The sequence below is a fragment of the Oryza brachyantha genome, chromosome 1 (genome assembly GCF_000231095.2).
Source record: "Oryza brachyantha chromosome 1, ObraRS2, whole genome shotgun sequence".
NCBI lineage: Eukaryota > Viridiplantae > Streptophyta > Magnoliopsida > Poales > Poaceae > Oryza > Oryza brachyantha.
Window position 1 is genome coordinate 30,707,687 of NC_023163.2, and position 21,427 is coordinate 30,729,113.

Sequence of the window (21,427 nt, forward strand, 5' to 3'; positions counted from 1 at the left end):
CATAATAAAACTCCAAAATCAACTGGCTTATAAGTAAAAGGATGGGACGTAACCTTCTTAGGATTGAACCACGGTTGAACGGCCCTAATTTCTTCTACCACTGCATACATATGTATTGGATGTATTGGGTAGAATTTTCTCTGTTTTATATTACAAGATTTTCTGGTTTTACCTAAATTTATATGTATACTAATAAATTAGATACATATAGAAAAACATTCAATCTAGATAAATTAAAAAATATAATATAAAATGGAGAGAGGACCTGACATGCTGGGTACCACACGTACGTCCCATTCGCGCCGACCATGAATTAACTTGTGCTAACAGCACGCCGTCCTTGCTCTGATCGAAAGTCTGAAGCACCCACCACCATGCACCCAGCTGGTCGACCACTTGGGTAAATAACAGCCACTTGATGCACACGAGATGGCAGCAAGCTGCTCCTAGATACGTCCAACTAATTTACATATTAAATTCACAGGCAGACTCAGAGTACTGCATGCACCGTAGTACGTACCTGCAGTAGCAGACATACGTACGTATATACATTAAAATGCATGTACAGATGTACTTGTGCACCGGCCGTGTGCATATATGGCCCCGGAATCTACGGTGTCGTGTACGTGCCGACGTGATTTTGATCCAATTAATTAAGCTTCTGTATATACTCACTGAACCAGCCCGTGAGCCCGTACGTGAAGCCGTGACCACGCATGCACGCATAGCTAATAGAGACAAAGCGCGCGCGCGCGCGAGCACATGCATGCACGTCACGGGCTGCGCCCGCGCGCGCCGGCTAATCCATCCCCACGCTATATAAGCCGCGACCGTATAGCCAACTAGCTACCACGACAACGTACGTACACTAGCTAGCTAGTAGCTGATCAGATCGACGACAACGATGGCCGGCGGCGGGAGGAAGGCGAGCGGCGCCGTGGTGCTGGTGGCGCTGCTCGTGTTGGCGGCGGGGGCGGCGGGGCTGTCCATGTGCGGCGTCGACCAGTCGGCCGTGGACGCGTGCCGGTCGTACTGCACGGTGGGCAGCACGGAGGGCGCGCCGTCGCGGGCGTGCTGCGACGCGGTGGCCGGGGCCGACTTCCGCTGCCTCTGCCGCCGCAAGGCCATGCTCCGCTCCTACGGCAACATCGACGCCGACCGCGCCACGCTGATCCCGTCCAAGTGCGGCGTCGCCGGCGCCTCCACCTCCTGCAAGTAGAGATCCATCCGAGCTAGAGCGATGCGACCAAATTAATTATAATTAAGCGCGATATATCTGTAACGTCGCGTACGTACTCTAGTATGTTGCATGCATGCATGCATGCATAATAGTTATGGTTGGTTAATTAATTAGGGGGGGGGGGGTAATATGTGATTGTCGTCAGAGGCTGTGTTATGTCAAGTGTCGACGTGTCGTCGTGTCTGGGTCTCTTGTTATGCATGTATCACCTTGTGATTTTTGTACGCCGTTGTTGTGTGCCTGTGTGTGTACCTTAATCATGTTGTAATAATAATATTGTTCTGCTTGTTTTGATCTAATAATATTCCTAGCATGTCTATCTGAAATTCAACAAGGAATCACTACGATTATACAAATGGCGAGATTAATTGGGTATTTGAGCCGGGGGAAAAAAACTCAAATTTATCCGTTTTTGAATGAATTTATCAAAATTCTTGTTTCCGTATATAATATCTTCATGACATTTAGTAGTAGCAACAGAAGAAAATAAAATTCCTAGGAATTTCCCAAAACGTGGTCTCAATATAAATTTGCATGGAATTTTCTTTCGAACTTTACCAAAATGCATTAAGTTCTCGATATCTTATAATCTCAGAAACTCCATGCCTCCAAAATAGAGACTTTTGTTACAACCATTTTTATTGAGAAGTTTTACGGTACCTAAAGTACCACTTTGTATCAAATTATACATTAAAATTTTGATACCTTGAGATATATATTATCAATCAAATTTTAGACTAGAACATAAAAAAATATTAAATGACTATAAAAATACCCTTTTTATTTGCTGGAGACAAGTAAAACACGCAGCCTTTTGTGTGTAGGTCACGTTCCCAAATCCCAATCCTATTAATTGGCCCAACACATGAACATGAGGGGAAGGAAAGATGTCTCTAATCTCCCAACATGGACCTGTTGACTGTTGAGAAATAACTCATGGATTGAACGAATGTCCTCCAGATTAAGGGGATCTCCATAACGATGTACTACATCACTTGACAGTGGGTCATTATAACACTTTGATTAGGCCCACAATGCATGTGTTGTCCATTGATAGGGCCCATAGTCAATGGACAGTGCCAAAATGGCTCGATTCGAAGAGAGTATCACATAAGATCTACTGCTGCCTGCTGGGGATGGATGGCATCTTTGCTGCCCTACTCTAGTCGCCTTGAGGTTCTTTACATATTGTACTCTCACAAGCCCAAGGGTCTATGACTATGTACTTCATGCACTTGATTGTAAATTCAAGTTGAGACATAGAAATAACATAGAAGTAACGAACTAAACATCATGCAATCCCTTGGAGTGCTCTACGGGTTTGGCCCATAACATCATGCAATCCCTTGGAGCTCCAACAACTTCATGCTGTTACACGGTTACACCACGCTATTCAAGTTACAGAAAAAAAAAGAATGATTTTTTTGGAGTTGGGACATGTTTTGGGGCTAAATTCTTTTGGGATGACCCCAATCTAAAATTATTGGGACTAATTTTTAGGCATTTGTTGGAGATGCTCTTATAGTGTTACTTTTTTCTAAAAAATCACATCATGTATAGTTGGTGAAAATTTAAATACTGGAACGCAGTATCTCATTGTGTGCTCTGATATCCTTATAGGGATAAAAATGGTTGGAAACTATGTCACTCACTTATGAATGACTCTCGGTCAGTCAGGAATTTTCCATATTAGGCATTCTTTAGTTTGCAAAAAAAAATTACAAAAACATCACATCAAAACTTTAAATACACATTTGAAGTATTAAACGTAGTCTAATTACAAAACAAATTTCAGATTCTGCCTGAAAACCGCGAGATGAATATTTTGAGTCTAATTAATCCGTCGTTAGCACATTGTGGTTACCTGTAGCACTTATGGCTAATCACGTCCTAATTAGACTCAAAAGATTCATCTCACTATTTCCTCTATAACTGTATAATTAGTTTTAATGTTTATATATATTTAATGCTTCATTTAGATGTCAAAAATTCGATGGGATGATTTTGAAGTTTTTGGGGATTAAACAGGGTCTTAATCATTTTAACTGCTCAGTGTCAACTATAAGTCTACAACCCATGGAAAATTTAACTTTTTGCCACTCTTACGAGTGGTCAAAACGGATTTGCCACTAGCTGTCTATGACATGTGACCTCTCATGAGTCTATGACATAAAAGTCCAATAACAAATCTGTTATGAACATTCATAAGAGTGATAAAATGTTAAATGCCCCTGCAACACATTGCTGAAAGAAACTACAAAACCCAAATTTTATATATGGCTAAAATCAAAACGATACCACTCATGCAGAAACTATACTTGGACGGTTGGAAAACGATACCACTTAGGTACTAGTAGAAGGTACACGTACCTGCAGGGCTGTGAAGAACTGAAGATACTCAATTGGGTGAACCACGCCAATAATCTGACTCATTCCAGCAAGCGTGGATCAGCTCAGGAAAAAAGCTGTGCAAAAACGTAATCACAGATCAATGTCCTATGCGCGTAGCCTGTGCTTATGCAGCATTTTAGCGCTCTGAGACATGCAGAATCAGACAAAAATGGGGGAAGAATACAAGTCCTACAGGCTACAACGCGTGAACGCGGGCATAAAATTCAGTAACTTCTCACTGGAAGTAAGATTTTTTACGCACTGAATACTTCGTGGCACGCCAACATGCCCTGACCTGGATAAACCAGAAGCTTGCAGTCTGCTATACTTGCAAACCAATATTGTGGATTTGACCAAGTTTAGATCCAGTTGCCGTCTCGTGACTACCACCAGCATCTCCTCGTGGCGATTGCTCTGATACTGAAAGCAACAAGAGCTAAGCATCGCCCATATCCACCACGACCAACATCTTTAGAAAAAAGAAATAGCTAGACTGATGCGCCGCAGATCACAGCTTCCATCAATTGCTTTCTGCAAGAAATCCAAACTGTTCATGGTACGGCTCTGATCCTCTGGATGTTGTCCCAGAATCCAGGTGCAGCCCATGCCGTGGTGTAACAGGTGGTAAAGTGCCAGGGATGAACAAACAAGAGGTAAGCAGGCCGCAGAAACCCAGAAACGCAAGAACCAAGCATCTCCGTACCCCTTGCTTTCTCGCCCATTCTCTGCCACTCAAAAACTGCGCACACCTTTATCACGGCCAGAGATGTGCCTGTTCTTCCACTGGCTTCCATTCAGGCTCTTCGCCTTTCATCGCCATCGCCATGCCAAGGCAAGCACCAGTAATTCCTTGACACATCTTCTACTGAATACAAGTTCACTGCCGCTTAGATTCGCTATGACTGTATCCACCGTTCAAATGTTCCATGATTGCTACTAGTAATTGTCCCCTGGTTCTGTAGAACAAAAGGAACAAAGAGGGAGAATTAAATGGCAAATAAAGCATGATATTTGACTTCTCACGTTCGAGATAGAGCACATATAATTACATAAAATACGATGCAGAAGAGCACATGTATAACAGACAAGGTAGTGCAATGGAAATAATTCAAGTTTCAGACACCACTGCTGTGATGTTATCCCGTGTGGCGTGTGCGCGTGCATACGAGGGAGTTGAGCCATCTGGTGGTCTCCGCAGTCCCCACTGCTCCCTCTCCCTATACACTGTCTGCATGGTATGGCACAGGGATATGCTCATATGCATATATGCCTGTCATGAGCAGAGCCACAGGAGAGGGCAGGCACACATACAAGAGCCCATTGCACCAGCTTCTGATTTATAGTCTCCAGCATTTGCTCCCTTGTGTTGCTTCTCTAAGCCAGGCACACCACCATCCTCCCATTCTCTATCCATTTGTTTGAAGAAGTGTTATGGCCAATGCTTGCCCCACATCTACCACAAGCTCCTTGCCCCTCTTCTTCCTCTTGTGTTTCCTGCTCATCAGTCATGCTCTTTGCAACCAAGGATACGATGGCAGCATCCCAGGTACCCCTTTGTATAAATATTGAGTGTGTAGCTTCTCTTGCATAGGATTGATATCTTGTTTTCTTCTCTTCTGTTCTCCTTTGCATCAGTCAACTGTGGCTTAGCTTGACATGATAAACCTATATACTTACTTGTTTCAATTTAATATAATGTGAAGGTACAAATTATGGAGAACAATATCCTCACCAAGCATTGCCTGAAGAACGTATACATTTCCAGGAGAGCATCAAGGTACGTATGCCATCTTGCTTTGCCAAGTATGTCATAGAGTTTTATATTTTTCTGCTCCTCAAGCACGTTTTATGTTTCTTTTTTTGTTTTTGAAAACTTGAGTTTTATGTTTTTCTGTTCTTTATATATAATAAGGATGTAAGTTTTCCGGAAGTGTCAACTTCCTTGGGGCATATTATATAGTTGTTTTATGGAATTTTCAGTAGGAGGAAATGGTTGCATTACCAACTGTGTGCTGCGTGGCATCTTTTGGTAGGAAGGGAAAAATGATTGGTAGCCACTTGTCTCCCATCTTTTCTCCTACAGTAGTAATAAAGCACTTCAGAAAAAGACCAAACAAATATGAAGGCCAAATTTAAACCAGAAAGTATGTAAATATCTGAAAGATACTATGGTTAAGATGATCTTCACATGTATAACATTAGGTCCTAAACAAGGAGAGACTACACAAACATGCAAGGAGAATGTTGATTGGTTCGACTGCTCCAATATGCACATACAACGAGTGCAGGGGGTGTCGATTCAAGTGTACTGCCGAGCAAGTCCCTGTGGATGCAAATGACCCCATGAACAGTGCCTACCATTACAAATGTGTATGCCACAGGTGATTATTAATAACTAAGAGGAGCTTCTGTTATGATATATCTTAGTGGAGAGCAGTAGTTTGCATCCATTCTACTCGTAATTTTCCTTTTTACTCTTTCTATGCTAAAAAGGCTTCATTTTTTTCCCCTTTTGTTTTAACAAGAGGCTTAGCTAGTAGAGGATCGGAGGGCATTTTGTATTGAAAGATGTTCAGGCTGTGGACTAGTAATTTTGGAAGTAAATGTCAGAAATTTTGAAACCCGAAGTTTGGCATTAACAGCTTGTGTGTGCTATTGTCCAGGTAAACAATTCCATGCTAACCTATTGCACCACTGTTTTTATTCTATGAACATACCTCGATATAGTTGCATTGGAGCTCTCAGCTGGATCATCTGGTACTGTTGACCTAAAACTGAGCTAGCCTTTTAAGGCATGTAAATGTTCTTCTATTGCATCTGAAATTTCCAAGAATATTCATTCTGCGTTTCTTCAGTTCTTATGGGCTTGTGCCATTCATCTTTCCATAGTAACAACCATCCCTACAATGAGCAGTAAATTCATCTAGACAAATCACAGAAGAAAGAAAACAAAGAGTGAGGGCAAGCAAAAGAACTTTGTGCAGACCACATTCCTTCACTGAAGTAGGCATCGCTTTCCAAATTCAATCAAGCAGATATTTTTGAGAAAAATGTCAAGAGTCAAACCATCACATGCACACCTTGAATTTATGTTACCAAGTAAAATAATCAACAGTAGCCCCGCAAAAAAAATCAATTGAAACCATTTCAGTCCAAAAAGAGCATTTATTTTGCAAACAAAGAGCCTGCAGAAGTGCCTTGTATTTACTCAACATAAGATTTGTAGAGGATTTGTCTTTGTAGGAAACATTTATTAGCTAAAGTTATTTTACTGAAGGGGTAAGGACAAGAGTAACTCATGCTTATCAGAGGAAACTGACAAATGTAGTCACATTCAGGCAGTACTTTCCTTTTGCACGAAGAGCTCTCTTCAGCCTTTTTTTAACTCAAGTCACATAAATTACTAGTCTTTATAAGCCACTACTCACCTGATATAGAATGTCTGCTTGTGCGCGAGTACGTGACATGTCTCTCAAGCTGTGACTGTAACTAGTGTGAGATGAGCAGGTGACTCAATTTCTGGAAGAACTATGGTGATTTGACAGACAGGCAACCTAGGATGGCTGTTTTACGTCTTGTATGATCTAATATATATTATATGCATAACAAATGCAATGAGGATATGGTGTTTTATGGTGTCTTGCTGTCTGCTTGAACATTATTCAGTTACTGAAGGAACTAGGTGAGCATGTGTCTAAAGAAAGATATAGGATGGCTGACAGATTAAAAGATTTGTTACCATGATTTCCTAGTTCCTAACTTATGAAGAAACCAAAAGAACCTTTTGAGTGGAATAAATCTACTGATTCTTTTATTCCAGTTGGTAAGAAGATACATGAAGTAGGAAATAGCCTGAGCAATTATTTTAAACATGGCCAGCTCGTGTAGTGTGACAGATGGTGTGTACAAGGCCTCGGAACTCAGGTTTATACATGGTCACCATTGCAGCAAAGGAGACAAACTCTGGAAGCAAGTAAATCACACTTTCTGACCAATTACATGTGACAATAATAACTTCAACACAATAACACATATTCCCATTGTAGCTTCAAGTGGCTTCAGGACCAGCATGTGGATCTCATAATGAGAATGAAAGGTAAAGATTAATAGAGTGGTATTCTGAGAGTGACATAAGAGAGAAGATGCAAATGGTACAAGCCTACAAGGAATGAAAAATAGCCATGTGGTGGTCTGTGGCTCTACCACTCTAGTGCTGCTCTTTGGAGGCACCGTGGACGGCGAAGCTACATTAGAGGAGGGGGGTGCGCAGGAACCTGGTTTAGAATTTTTTTTATCAATATTTCATCTATTTTCACCATAAATGCACCTCCCTCAATTCAAATTCAGGCACCCGCAGCAGCCTAAACTTGATGCAAAACACTTGAAAGCAAGTGAGTGGCACCCCTTTTTTTTGTTCTAGGTCCGACCGCGTGGTAAAATGAGGTCACCATGTTTCTTAAGAAAACAAGAATAGATCATAGTTGCTTCTTGTGAGATAGTCTTGTGTGCAAGGAAGAAGGCATTCACATGGAATCAAGCAGGAGGATCCATCTCAGGCATTCACATGGAAGCAGGCAGGAGGATCCATCTCGAGCTGTTTTGTTTTGCATGACAGAAGATGGCAGATTGGTCCCAGTAGGATGACACACGGGTCATGCACCAAGGTTTGACATGACCACAGTACCAAGCATCATGGCCTTGCAGGCTGTGGGACCTCCGTATCTCCACGGTGTTCATCATTGTTAATGCCAATAAAACATAATCTAAATTAGCACATGCTCTGGATCAGGGGCATACAGCACACCAAAAAACAAGACCAGTTATTTTAATATCACGAAACCCCTCATTTGTTGTGTTGCCACTTTTCAGTCATTAGGAATCTTTCCTATGATCATACTAATCCAATTATTCATAGTATGGCAGTGATGCCAATCAGATATTGCGAACAAATATTTGATGGGGTGGCATGGAGTAGAAGAGAGCTGGAAGGAAATAATAGGATTGGCACAAGTTCAATGTCATGTAAGATGTTTTCTGATGTCTCAACGTCAGTTCCTACTATATTTGCATGCAGCTAAATTCCATTATCATCAACAATAATTAGATGGAGTGTAGAAAGGTGAGAAAAAGTAACTGACAGCGTAGTGCATATTATTCGACAACTTCAGTCTTCAGTCTGAGATTCATTTCTCTTCATTCCAACAAAGTAAAAAGATCAACGCTGCAGAGGTTCAGACTTCAGAAGCTTCTTAATTAGGATTGAAATTGTGGTTCAGCCTGAAATCATTTTGAAAATCCCATAATCAGAAAGACCCACACAACGGATCAAACATACGTTTCTAGCACATCAAACCTGAAAAATAAAATGTTATTTACTTATTTACCACGTGCAAGTATCTATACTATTATAAAGATGAGTAGTAGTGGTGGTGGGTGGCGGTGAATCTACCACCTACCCCACCACCAACCCCCTCTCATTTTTTTTAAAAAAATAATTAAGATCTATATATCAAACTACTTTTATTAACTCTACTTATTAACATGCTAATGATGATATTTTTTAATAAAATTCCGTTGCAACACATGGGCGATATACTAGTAAGGGAAAAAGATACAATGGATCACTCCATGGATGCCCAAGAATTATGTGTTTGGGAACTTTAAATCAGCCTGCAAGTAAATCAAGCAAAATGAAAGGAAAAAATAATAATTAAGACTTGCTTGGGCTGGAAAACTTAGGCCGCACTCAGCAGTGCTGGCTGCGGCTGCACTGCACAGCCAATCAGAAGAAAGGTGGCCTTATTGATATAGTCTGCTTCTATGAGGGTGCTTAACTACCTGGTACAGTTTTCAACCTTGTAGCTGTCTGCAAATTCCTTTAGCAAATAAAGTCAGAGTTCCAAATCTCCAAAGCAGAACTTCCTTTTCCTGAAACCAAGGAAGCTGAGCAGCAACCAGGAGGACTAACTGGACTACGGAGCCACAAAAAGGCAACATGGTAGTACTTGAATACCTCTTCAGTTTGACTTATCAGGTAGCGCACAACTGCAAATGTCCATTATACAGCTTCAGAACGAAAGCTTAACAGACTGGGATATAATGAGGTTTCAAAATCTTCCTCCAGCATTATATTGTCGCACGTACAGAATGCCGAATCAATCAAGAGACATAACAACAAAGTATTTGGCACATTCCATAAATGACACAGCGATCAAGTAGATGCCGCTATGTTAGATAAATTCCACAGCGCCAAGTAAATTTCCTCCTTGTGGGGATGTAAACTACCTCCGTTCACAAACTCATGAATTTGTCCATCCACCTCAATCGCACTTCGTCCAATGTTCTTTTTCATACCCTCAGAAGCCATCAATTTTCTAATTCTGAAAACATCATCCCACATTCCTTCATCAGCATAGATATTGGACAGAAGAACATAGACTCCAGAGTCATCTGCTCCAAGATTAGCCAGACGCTCAACTGATACCTCAGCCAGCTCCACACACCTATGGCTTCGGCAGGAAGCAAGAAGAGACCCCCATAACTCAGGAGTTGGTTCCATCGGCATTGTCTCTATTGTGTTCCTAGCCTGATCCAATCGTCCAGCACGGCCAAGTAGATCAATCAATGCACCATAGTGCTCGACCTTAGGGTCCAGTTCTAAGTCCTTCCCCATTCTGTAAAATATCCCTAAACCCTCTGAGACTAACCCAGCATGTGTGCAAGAAGTCAAGACGGCAAGTACAGTAAGATCATCCATTGGTGCCCTTTCACTCTCCATTTGGTGAAAAAGCTTAATAGCATCAACTCCGTAACCATGAGTTCCAAGTCCAACAATCATCACATTCCAAGTGACCACACTCTTCTCAGGCATGCTTTCAAAGATCAACTTGGCGAGATCCAAACGCCCACATTTCATGTACATATCTATCAAAGCTGTTTGCACCACAACATCAAACAACACCTTCTTCTTCTCCAAGTATGAGTGCAGCCACCTACCTTGCTCTAGAGCGCCCAACTGTGCACAAGCCGCAGCAGCCCCAACTGCAGCGATCCTATCAGGCCTGATGCCACATCTTAACATCTTCTGGAACAATTCCAATGCTTCCTTCGGCTCCCCGAATCTGACATAGCCATCAATGACAACACTCCATGAGATTACATTCCGCTCAGGCATCTTCTCAAACAGCACCCTCGCTTCATCCATCCTCCCATGCCTGGCATAACCATCAATCATGGAGTTCCAGCACACCAAATCCCTATGAGGCATTTGGTCAAACAGCTCACGTGCACGATCTACACCACCTGCCAGCTTTCCATACCCATCGATCATGGTGGCCCAGGAGAACGCATCCCTCTGCGGCATTTTTTCAAACATATCCTGCGCCAGATCCGCCTCCCCGCACAGAACGTACCCCGCCACCATAGAGTTCCAAGACACGAGGTCCCGCACGCCGCCGTCGAAAACCTTCCTCCCGGAACGGCAGTCCCCGATCCTACAGTAGAAGCTAATCAGCGCGTTCCTCGTGAACAGGCCGGCGTCCAACCCCCTCCTCACCGCCTCGCCGTGCACCAACACCCCCACCCTACAGCCGGGCGAGCAGCCGCACGCCTTGAGCACGGCGGGGAAGGTGTACGCGTCGGGCGCCACGCCGGCTCGGCGCATGCGCGAGAAGTAGAGGAGCGCCCTCCGGGGGCTGCTCGCGGGGGAGTGGAGGCGGATGAGGGTGTTCCAGGGGAACGCGTGGCGGGAAGCTTCCTCCGCGAGGTGGGAGAAGACGGCGTCGGCGTGGGCGGAGGCGGAGACGGAAGCGAGGGCGAGGAGGAGGAGGTTGGAGAGGCGGGCCGGGGAGGCGGCGAGGTGGCCGGAGGTGAGGAGGAGGGCGTGGCACTGGAGCGCGTGGGCGGCGGAGCCGCAGGCGCGGAGGCGGGAGAGGAGCGCGGCGAGGACGTGAGGAGGAGGGCGAGACATCGCAGGCAGCAGGTCTAATTTGAAATCGACGAGGAAACGGTCTAGTACCAAACTGCTCGTACGTAGAATTTTATTTATTTATTAAATAATTTATAAATTTAATTTTGTATTAAGAAAAGGCGGAATGCTGACGTGATAAACAGCCACCCGGAAGGGACAGCCGACCACAGCGGATCAGTCCATTTTACAAAGGGCAGAAAGGAGATAAATATAAAATGTGCTGATCCTTAGTTGTCAGCTGGGTAGCCATTTACCACATTAGCATTCCATTCGCGGTAGGAAATTAGTTGTGAATTTTTAAAATATAAATTAAAATTTTAAATTATTTAATAAATAAAATTTAAAATTCAAAAAATTCCTTGTATGTATAGGACTGGGGCATTTTCCAGATGGGCCGTGTCGAAATGATTAATTGGACAGAACAAAAAGGGTAATTAAGGCCCAGTTTGAAAAAAAAGGGTAATTAACGTTGAAAGAGGAGGAAAATGGTTCGATTTAGAGTTGACGGGGCGCGGGAACATAGGGGTCGGAAGAATCGAGAACCACCCGAGCGAGCGCGCCGAAGGAGGCGATGCATGCAGAGCCTCCTCGTGGGGGGAAGACGACGACGTGCGTGCGCACGACGGTCGAGACGACGGCCGACGCCCCCCTCTCGCTCCTCGATCGCTCGCGCGCGCGCGCGGCAAAGCAGCTAAGCTGCTAGGCGGCATGGCGATCGCTGCAGCTGCCTCCTCCCCTCGCCGGGAGCGCGGCCTCGCCCTCCTCGTCTCCGTCCTCCTCCTCCTGCTCGCGTCCCGGGCCCCGGCCGCCGCCGGCCAGGACTCCGAGTTCGAGGACGGCACCTCGCCCAAGTTCCCCGGCTGCGACAACCCCTTCCAAAAGGTATACACACATGTACAGACAGATGCGCAAGCTAGCATCGATCTCGTCGTGCCATCGTACGTACGCGTTCATCGTGCTCGTGGGCGTGCAGGTGAAAGTGACGTACTGGGTGGACGGCGCCGAGATGAACAGCATGACCGGGATCACCGCCAGGTTCGGCAAGACGCTGCCGGTCACCGGCTCCGACGGCGAGAAGCGGAAGGCCGTGGTTCCCACCCCGAAGACCAGCTGCGCCAAATCGTCCTCACAGGCACATGCAGCCATTGCTCCCCTTTTTGATCACCTGAATCAATAGTGCATGTACATGCTTCAAGCTGGCTAACTCCATCCCTCACAAGACTGACAATTTCTGCTGCGATTTTGCACACTCCAGCTGGCTAACTCCATCGCCGTGGCGGAGCGCGGGGAGTGCACGTTCCTGGAGAAGGCGAGCACGGCGGAGTCCGGCGGCGCGGCGGCGCTGCTCCTCATCAACGACGAGAACGGTCGGTGTTTGTGAGCAACAGCGCTGCATATTTCATCATCTGCATTTCCATTATGCTATGTATGCATTGGGATCTTTTTGCAGATTTGCAGAAGATGGTGTGCACCCAGAACGACACGGCCCCTGACATCGCCATCCCGGTCGTGATGGTGTCGCAGTCTGCCGGCCGCAAGATCCTCTCGGGAATGGAGGGTGGAGCAAAGGGTGAGATGTTGGGAAACAGTTTTTAGTTTTTAGCACATGGGTATATCTATACTCGTGTACTTGCATGTCATCTAAATAGTCATAAAAAATATAAAAAAATTTAACAAGATAGATTAATATGATTTATATCACTCCATGAACATGCAAGTTTAAATTCAACTTTTATAAGTTGTAGAAAAAAACAAACAAAACTGAAACTAAGTATACGCATATTCATAATTATTTTTGTTATTTTTGCTACAACTCATATAAGTTGAATTTAAACTTGCATATTGGTAGAGTGATATAACTCATGTTAAACTATCTTTTCAAATATTTTCATAATTTTTTATAACTATTTAGATGGCATGCAAGCAACGGGTATACATGCACCCGTGTGCTAAAAAACTGCTTCCGCGAGATGCTGAATTTATTTTCTCTGTTTCTGTTCTGAAACTGTCGAGAAGATGAATGAATTCATTTCTTGCTACTGCTTTTTTTTTCTGAACCGTGTGATTCTGATGTTTAGTTTGTGTCAATCGTTTGGTTAAATTTGCAGTGGAATTGCTGATGTACGCGCCGGAGAAACCGACTTTCGATGGAGCTATACCTCTCCTCTGGCTGATGGCCGTCGGCACCACGGCCTGTGCGTCAGTCTGGAGCTTCGTCGTGGTCGGCGACGAGGTTCATGCATCAGTTCCACACAGATGTTCTTATGTTCAGAAACTTTGATTTTTCTAAACCAAATCGATAAGATGCAGTGTGATCATGTCACGCGCATTTTCATTGAAACAAACGGCCGACTTTACAAATGCTACATTTTTCTGTCTTAGGATAAGAATGCTCCTTCATTGGGCGGAGAAGAAGATTCTGAATCTGAAATCGTGGAGCTGAAGACTAAAACCGCGATTGTGTTCATCGTCACCGCGTCGCTTGTCCTGATGTTCCTGTTCTTCTTCAAATCCGCATGGTCTGCATGGATACTGGTTGGTTTGTTCTGCCTAAGTGGTCTTCAGGTGCATGCCTATATACCCAATCTGACATAATTTGGTTCAGTTAATCAGTGAACTTATATTGCTCTGCTTCATCTTCAGGGATTGCATTATGTTGCCTCGACTCTTATTGTAAGGTGTGATCACCGAAACAAAATATTCTGCATCATTTTACCATTGATTTCTGATGGCACTTGATTGCTGGTCTAACGGGTGCTGAGTTGATGTGCAGAGTTTGCGAACGGTGCCGCGAGGCAAAAGTAAATCTTCCTTTATTAGGGAACGTAACAGTGATTACACTTGTCATCTTGCCACTAGCACTAATCTTCGTTGTCGTCTGGACTCTACACCAGAATTCACCGTTTGCTTGGGTTGGTCAAGACCTTATGGTATGCATGGTTTGCTGTGTGCTCCAAGATCATTGCGAATTTGCGATATTGATCTCTGTCTTGTCTGCTAATGGAGTATGCTTTTTCATTTTTCAGGGCATTTGCATGATGATTCTTGTATTGCAAGTTGTTCATATGCCAAATATTAAAGTGAGATAATCAAGAACATCGATGCTTTGGTTTACTAAGTATAGAAACTGTAATCATCTTTGTACATGGCTGATGTAGTTTATATAATTTTCAGGTTGCATCAGCGCTTCTTGTCAGCGCATTTATGTATGACATATTTTGGGTGTTCATATCACCCCTTATATTCAAGAAAAGTGTCATGATCACAGTAAGTTTGAGTCCTGAGAAAAAAAAAGATTAAATGCAGATATAAATCAGCGAAAAACCAGTGTTCCAGTATCTTATCCAATTGGTATGGCATACAGGTTGCCCGTGGTAGCGATGATGGACCGAGCCTTCCCATGGTTCTGAAGATGCCAAAGGAGTTTGATACATGGAATGGCTATGACATGATTGGATTTGGCGACATTCTTTTCCCAGGACTGCTTGTTGCTTTCAGTTTCAGGTTCATTTTGTTCTCTGAAACTCAGTGTGTTCAGTACATATCAGAAAGAGTAAAGCATAATACCACTTAGATCTATAATACTTAGAAAATACACGGTTAGATCCATGAACTTATTTTGATGTACCATCTAGGTCCATAAACTTGTTTTTATATAGCATCCAGGTCCATGAACTCATTTTAATGTACCATCCAGGTCTATGATTTTAGACATTAAAACGAGTTCATAGATCTAAACATGTATTTTCTAAGTTTATGGACCTAAGTAGTACCATGGCACAAGTTTAAGGACCGACCATGTATTTTACTCTGTCAGAAAACCTATTGAATACTAGTAATGCAACTGATCATTCTCCTAAAAATTTACCAACTGTTATTGAGTTGCAGGTATGACAAATCACATGGCAAGGACTTGACTGACGGTTATTTCCTCTGCCTAATGATCGGTTACGCCTTCGGTATGTGATATTGCATCCATTTTTAAAATCACAGTGGAACAGAACCATTGACATCATCATTGTCATCTCAATGTAGGCTTGTCATGCACATATGTTGGCCTGTACCTTATGAAGAGTGGCCAGCCAGCTCTCCTCTACCTAGTCCCTTCAACACTAGGTATCAGAATGATTCCTCTGTTGAAATTTCAGTACAAAATCTTGAGCTCTTAAACATGTTTCTGATCTAAAATTTATGCAGGAGTTATTGTCCTACTGGGAGCGAGGAGAGGTGAGCTAAGTCAGCTCTGGAATGCCAAAGTATAGCAAATGAAATGTTGATACTTGGCTGCAGGGCTTGCAGCATTGTAGTTAGAGAAGCGATTATTGATCTCAAACTCTGAATACCAGGTTATTGTTGGTATTATATCATGCCAAACCATCTTCAGAAACCCTGTGTTAGATTATATTTTTCTTTCAGTGTATACTCAGGCTCACCATGAACGGTGATTACTAGTGTCAAGCAGTATACTCTCGCTGTGAATGTCACAGCTTGTGATGTAAATGTGTGCAATATTTACATAATCTTTGTTCTTGATGTGCTCTTAACTGTGTGTAATATAAAATTAAAGTCTGATGCGGAACTTCAGATGTTGCTCTTGCTCAGGTATCTACACTACTCCGTTGTATCATTCTTCCTCACTATAGTTTCAATGGCGGCAGTTGAACTTTACAAAAGCAGAAGAGCTCTGTACCTGTCCCAATGGTTTGTAGGCTATCTGCATTACAGTAGTTGCACGATGTGGCGTATGAACTCGAGCATAAAAAGCTACTATATGGGTGTCATCATGTATAGAGCAATTTTATAGAGTAGGTATAGAAGTACAAAATTTTAGTGTAAAATTAATTTTTAAGTACATTCTCAACTACTACAAAATTAATTAACTAAATAACTAAATAATGCTATGTCATTTCTAATCAAGTTCTTTAAATCATACTTTTTATATTTTTTATTTAATGAAAATATTACATAGTTAAAATTAATTTGACCCGTCGTATTTTTTTGGGTATAATAGAATAGAATAGAATACGCGCGTTATCTATTTTTTTTACTGCTTTGCCCTTTGACTTTTTTTTTTCTTTTTCCGTTCGATCTAGGCGAGCGCGTTTTTCTTCCTCCTCCGTCGAGACGCACGGGAGGCCAGCGCCGCTCTACGCGCTCCGTCCAGGCGCTGCGGCAACCTCGACCCGTCGCTCCTCCATCCAGCCGCCGCGCCGCCTTCCCCACCTCCGTCGCGCATCCGTCCAGCCATCCTCCGCGCAGACGCCCCGCGAATCGTCTCCGGCATCTCGCCGCCGGAGTCGTCCCGCCGCGCGACGGCCGGAAGAGAGAAAAGGTTCTGACACCATGCTAGCGCTACTGAGCACTGCCTCTTTGCTGTCTTCATGTATATACAGTTGCTTAGCTCCACACGTATGGTAGCGATCCATCAATACTTGGATGCGTTTCTTCCGCTGGGATGAACTCGTATTGTAATCTTGGATTGTCTAGGGAGATTTGGTCTTCCTATTTTGGGGAGGGAATTCTAGTTCAATTCTTCAATCTATCCCGATTAATTCGTCCTGTTTGATAGCTTTTTTTTGTAGATTTTCTTTGATGCGTAGTGGCAGTGGCGTTTGGATCTTGGCGCCGCCATGAGTCCGCCGGGGAAGAAGGCCCCGGCTGGTGCGGGCGGAATCCGGCGGTGGCTCTCCACCGTCGTCTTGTCGGTGTTGGCGCTGGTGCTAACCCTTGGAGTGATATCGCTATCGGTGGGCTCGTCGCTCCCTGCGGCATCGCTACACGAATACCTCTTTGTCAAAGCCAATGGCTCGACGAAGCTGTCACCCGAGCTTACTGATGGGAACAAGAATGATACTGCCGTGGCTGTCCCGCTAGCGGAGGATGCGTCGCAGGGTGGTCAGGAAGTGCTGGTGGAGCACGATGTTCAGAGTGGCACCGTGAATTCGAGCGAAACGGGTGAAATCAATACCAAAGTGGCAGATCCAGCTGCTACTGATGATACCACGTCAGTGCCCGATGAGGGAAATCTCGCAGTCTCATCGGATTCATCTGACAATCCTCAAAAAAGTAATGAAGGTGAGGTGTCAGTAAACTTCCCTGTTTGTTTTCTGGACAGCATCAAATAACATGATTGAGATGTTGTTTGCTATTGTAGTGTAATGGCTTATTAGATTATTCATGATAATTGAATGCCTGGAATAAGAAACTGGCATGGTGTAATTGTGCAGGTAGCTGTGATCTATACCATGGACGATGGGTTTTTGATTCTTCGGGGCCACTATACACAAACAACTCTTGCCCAATCATCACGCAGATGCAGAATTGTCAAGGCAATGGTCGACCTGACAAGGACTACGAGAATTTTAGATGGAAACCAGAACAGTGCATCCTACCACGCTTTGATGGAAGAAAGTTCCTGGAGTTGATGAGAGGCAAAACAATTGCTTTTGTTGGGGATTCAGTTGCCAGAAATCAGATGGAGTCCCTCCTTTGCATTCTGTGGCAGGTGATATACTCCACTGGTACTTTTCATGATTTTCTGTTGGCTATATAATTAGTTAAGCTGATGACAGGTTGCATATTACTGTTTATGACAAGTTGTATTGACCTGGATATTTTTCCCTGGAAATTGATTGTTTAATTAAAAATTATAGGCCTTATTTTGCATGATTTAATCCGAGTTAGGTACTTAGGTTTGATATGAACTTGTTGATGAACCATGGCCATTGTTTTATATAGTTTTGTGATGCATTTGAAATAAATGGAGGGGTCAAACTCATTTGTTCTACATGGTTTGCCCATAAATTGGTGTATTCTGTTTATATTGTAGCACATCTGTTTGTCTGCTATTGGATTATTATGGCATCTGCTGTCAACCAGAGAAACCAATGCTGCCATATTGCATATCTGACATCGTATGAATCGTAAGGTTCCTAGAAGAAACCTGTTTTAGAATTTGGATTTTAACTAGTCTTTGTTATCTCAATGTGGACTAATCTGGGATAAAACCACAACATTAGCCTATAGAAAATGCCTACCAAAGCAGCAGAACAGCTGCTAACGAGCAGAAGAATGCAAATCAATGTCCTGAAATACATACCAAAACTGGTCTGTTTTCATCATTTCTTGTATTGCAAAGGGTCATTTTACAACTCTGCTGTGCCAATTGTTCTTGTGAACAGTGATAATTAATCCGTATGTAGTCTTTTATAGATAATAAACTGTATTGTGTTAGAATTTTGTGAGCCTTTGAGGCATGTGCTTTGTGAATTAATGTGCCTTGTGGTCTCGCACAGGAAGGCTTATAAAGATTGAACTGGAAGTTTGACAATTTTTTATTACTTATCTTTATCATGCACTTCCTTTGGTTCCATAATTCCTATCATTTTGGACAAGGTTGAGGTTAAATTTTTAGTTTGAAGACATTGGGGCTTCATCTTTTCACTTATGCTTGTAAGCCAAAATTTAAATTTTTAAACTTAAATTTGGAATTGATTTTATGATTTTTTTTCATCATAGTTTATTTTTCAGTCTTTGCTTTTAGATTGGTGAGAATACGTATATAAAAATTTTACCCATAAATTATTTTTTAATCATTAATAAACGGTTTAGCTTATGGTTCTGAACAGCCAAAAGATGGGACTGTAGGACAACATGCATGCATAAATCTTAAAAAGTACTTTAAAAAGTAATCATTTATTTACTTTTGGTATATACTTTACTAGAAAATTAGTCATATATATTTTGGAGACTGTCATTGTCCAAAACAACATGAATTATCAAACTGGAGGGAGTAGCAAACTATCCCAATGAAACTTTTTCTTTGTATAATGGAACACATCTGAACTCCTTACACTAGAAGAAATGTTTCACAAGGATCAACCCATCACTTCTCCTATGTTGAATGATTTTGTAGGCTATGCCATCAAGAGGCGTGATCTGTTCTTATACCTTTATCTTGACAGGTAGAAGCCCCAGTAAACCGTGGTAGCCGCAGGATGAGCAAGTGGATTTTTAGATCAACCTCAACAATTATTGTCCGCATCTGGTCGTCTTGGTTAGTGCACAGGTCAACTGAAGCTGTGGGATTTGCTCCAAAGGGTATTGATAAGGTTTTTCTGGATATCCCAGATGAGACCTTCATGGAATTTCTCCCAAGTTTTGACGTGCTTGTCCTCTCCTCTGGGCACTGGTTTGCCAAGCGGTCTGCTTATATCCTGAACGGCAATGTTGTTGGAGGGCAGCTCTGGTGGCCTCGTAATGCTGGAAAAATGCGGATTAATAATGTTGATGCTTTTGGTATCTCAGTTGAGACATCCCTAACTGCGGTGGCTGCTAATCCAAATTTCACAGGTATAGCTATTGTGCGCACATATTCACCAGATCATTATGAAGGTGGGGCCTGGAATACTGGTGGATCATGCACTGGAAAGGTTAAGCCCTTGGATGAGGTGGTGAGGAATGGATTCACAGATGCTATGTACGGCAAACAGGTCTCAGGCTTCACAAAGGCAGTGCAGAATTCTGGGCAACAAGGTTCCAGATTGAAATTGATGGACATCACTGAGCCCTTTGCCTTGAGGTCTGATGGGCATCCTGGTCCATATAGAAGTACTGATCCAAACAAGAAGACCCAAAGAGGGCCAGATGGAAGGCCTCCACCTCAGGATTGCCTACATTGGTGCATGCCAGGACCTGTAGATACATGGAATGAGATGTTGCTAGAGACCATACGAAGAGAATTCGAGGTAGCGAGAAGCTGAAGGAAACAATCATTGGCTACTTCCAAACATGTGATATTACTCCCAAAGCTAAGATACTCAACATTGGTGTATATCCTTATCATGTTTTTTTCCCACAAATAGGAAGGACTATAGATTTGGTTGGACAAAAAATTATAGGCATGTTGTCAACAGTCGGGTTAGGGTACGAAAGAGTTGACAGCTTGTGTGATGGGATTAGGTTTGGGACTAATATCCCTCAAGAAGGATGGATGATAGTGACTCACCATGTTTTTTTGTCTGACACATTCTTGGACATATGATCCCTTGACGATTTTTCTGAAACTTGGATAACACGTGTTGTAAGCTACTAGTGTTTAGTCCTCCCTTGAGAGCCTGTCTGCTAGATACTGATATTGGTTTATAACATGTGATAGGGTACTTCTTGTTTACTATTCATTGTTGGGACTACTTGAAACTGAATATGATTCGTTTCTTGCTCTCTGTTCCGTACCACAAGATGTTTTGTCATAATGCGAACCGTTTCAAGTTTAACAAACTTTATAGAAAAATGTAATGACAGTATAAGTTGTAACACAAAACAGATGTATTATAAATGTATTAAATGATGGGTTTAACGAAACTAATTTCCTGTTTTATGGCTCTTAGAAAATACCTTCCTGTTTTATGGTACTTTAAAAAAATACCTTGAGACTTGTATACCAAGTTTTACGTAAAACATATGAAACTCCTATCTTTTTTTATAAGATAATTTAAATTTCTCCCTAAAACATCTTATAGTTTATAATTCGTAATGGAAGGGGAATATTACTTTATACTCCCTTTGTTTTATAATGTAAAACTTTCTAGCATTGTCTATATTTATATAGACACTAATGAATCTTGACACACATATATATATATATATATAAACTATATTATTTATCGATTAATGAATTTAAATAAGACTAAAAAGTTTTATAATATAAAACAGAGTACGGATACTCTGTAGTGCTAATCAATCTGCACGCTAGTGTTTGTGTCTCTGCAAAGGCGTTCTAGTAGTATTCTTTTTTGACAGAATATGTTTCTACGATCAAAAGCCTT

At 42.5% G+C, this 21,427-nt stretch overlaps 5 protein-coding genes across 7 annotated transcripts; 4 read left to right on the forward strand and 1 right to left on the reverse strand.

The window, feature by feature from the left end:
- The first annotated feature begins 864 nt into the window (after positions 1-864).
- LOC102722346 (putative lipid-transfer protein DIR1) lies at positions 865-1,547 on the forward strand. Its single transcript, XM_006645152.3, has one exon. It carries the CDS (start codon positions 905-907, stop codon positions 1,217-1,219), a length of 315 nt encoding a protein of 104 aa, XP_006645215.1. The 5' UTR covers positions 865-904; the 3' UTR covers positions 1,220-1,547.
- Positions 1,548-4,527: 2,980 nt separating this feature from the next.
- LOC102722910 (pentatricopeptide repeat-containing protein At3g29230-like) lies at positions 4,528-11,600 on the reverse strand. 2 transcript variants are annotated; one of them, XM_015838372.2, is made up of 5 exons: positions 9,470-11,600; positions 8,770-8,908; positions 6,349-6,532; positions 5,634-5,708; positions 4,528-4,587 (listed from the first exon to the last, which is right to left on the reverse strand). In XM_015838372.2, exon 1 carries the CDS (start codon positions 11,598-11,600, stop codon positions 9,843-9,845), a length of 1,758 nt encoding a protein of 585 aa, XP_015693858.1. In that variant the 3' UTR covers positions 4,528-4,587; positions 5,634-5,708; positions 6,349-6,532; positions 8,770-8,908; positions 9,470-9,842. The 2 variants fall into 2 exon arrangements, with proteins under 2 accessions (XP_015693858.1, XP_006645217.1); XM_006645154.3 differs by lacking the exons at positions 4,528-4,587; positions 5,634-5,708; positions 6,349-6,532 and having other exon boundaries at positions 8,352-8,908.
- LOC102722627 (EPIDERMAL PATTERNING FACTOR-like protein 9) lies at positions 4,992-6,311 on the forward strand. The gene is made up of 3 exons (XM_006645153.2): positions 4,992-5,177; positions 5,335-5,408; positions 5,834-6,311. Exons 1-3 carry the CDS (start codon positions 5,063-5,065, stop codon positions 6,014-6,016), a joined length of 372 nt encoding a protein of 123 aa, XP_006645216.1. The 5' UTR covers positions 4,992-5,062; the 3' UTR covers positions 6,017-6,311.
- A 599-nt stretch (positions 11,601-12,199) lies between the features above and the next one.
- Positions 12,200-16,129, forward strand: LOC102699356 (signal peptide peptidase-like 3). Its single transcript, XM_006645155.3, has 14 exons — positions 12,200-12,482; positions 12,574-12,732; positions 12,856-12,967; positions 13,051-13,170; positions 13,709-13,833; positions 13,983-14,165; positions 14,244-14,278; positions 14,374-14,530; positions 14,627-14,680; positions 14,775-14,867; positions 14,965-15,104; positions 15,489-15,559; positions 15,636-15,716; positions 15,798-16,129. The coding sequence occupies exons 1-14, from the start codon at positions 12,309-12,311 to the stop codon at positions 15,860-15,862; spliced, it is 1,569 nt and encodes a 522-aa protein (XP_006645218.1). The 5' UTR covers positions 12,200-12,308; the 3' UTR covers positions 15,863-16,129.
- Positions 16,130-16,700: 571 nt separating this feature from the next.
- LOC102699637 (protein YLS7-like) lies at positions 16,701-20,946 on the forward strand. Of its 2 annotated transcripts, XM_015832695.2 has the most exons (4): positions 16,701-16,932; positions 17,183-17,675; positions 17,828-18,105; positions 19,565-20,946. In XM_015832695.2, the coding sequence occupies exons 2-4, from the start codon at positions 17,231-17,233 to the stop codon at positions 20,360-20,362; spliced, it is 1,521 nt and encodes a 506-aa protein (XP_015688181.1). In that variant the 5' UTR covers positions 16,701-16,932; positions 17,183-17,230; the 3' UTR covers positions 20,363-20,946. The 2 variants fall into 2 exon arrangements, with proteins under 2 accessions (XP_015688181.1, XP_006645219.1); XM_006645156.3 differs by having other exon boundaries at positions 16,701-17,675.
- The last annotated feature ends 481 nt before the right edge of the window (positions 20,947-21,427 follow it).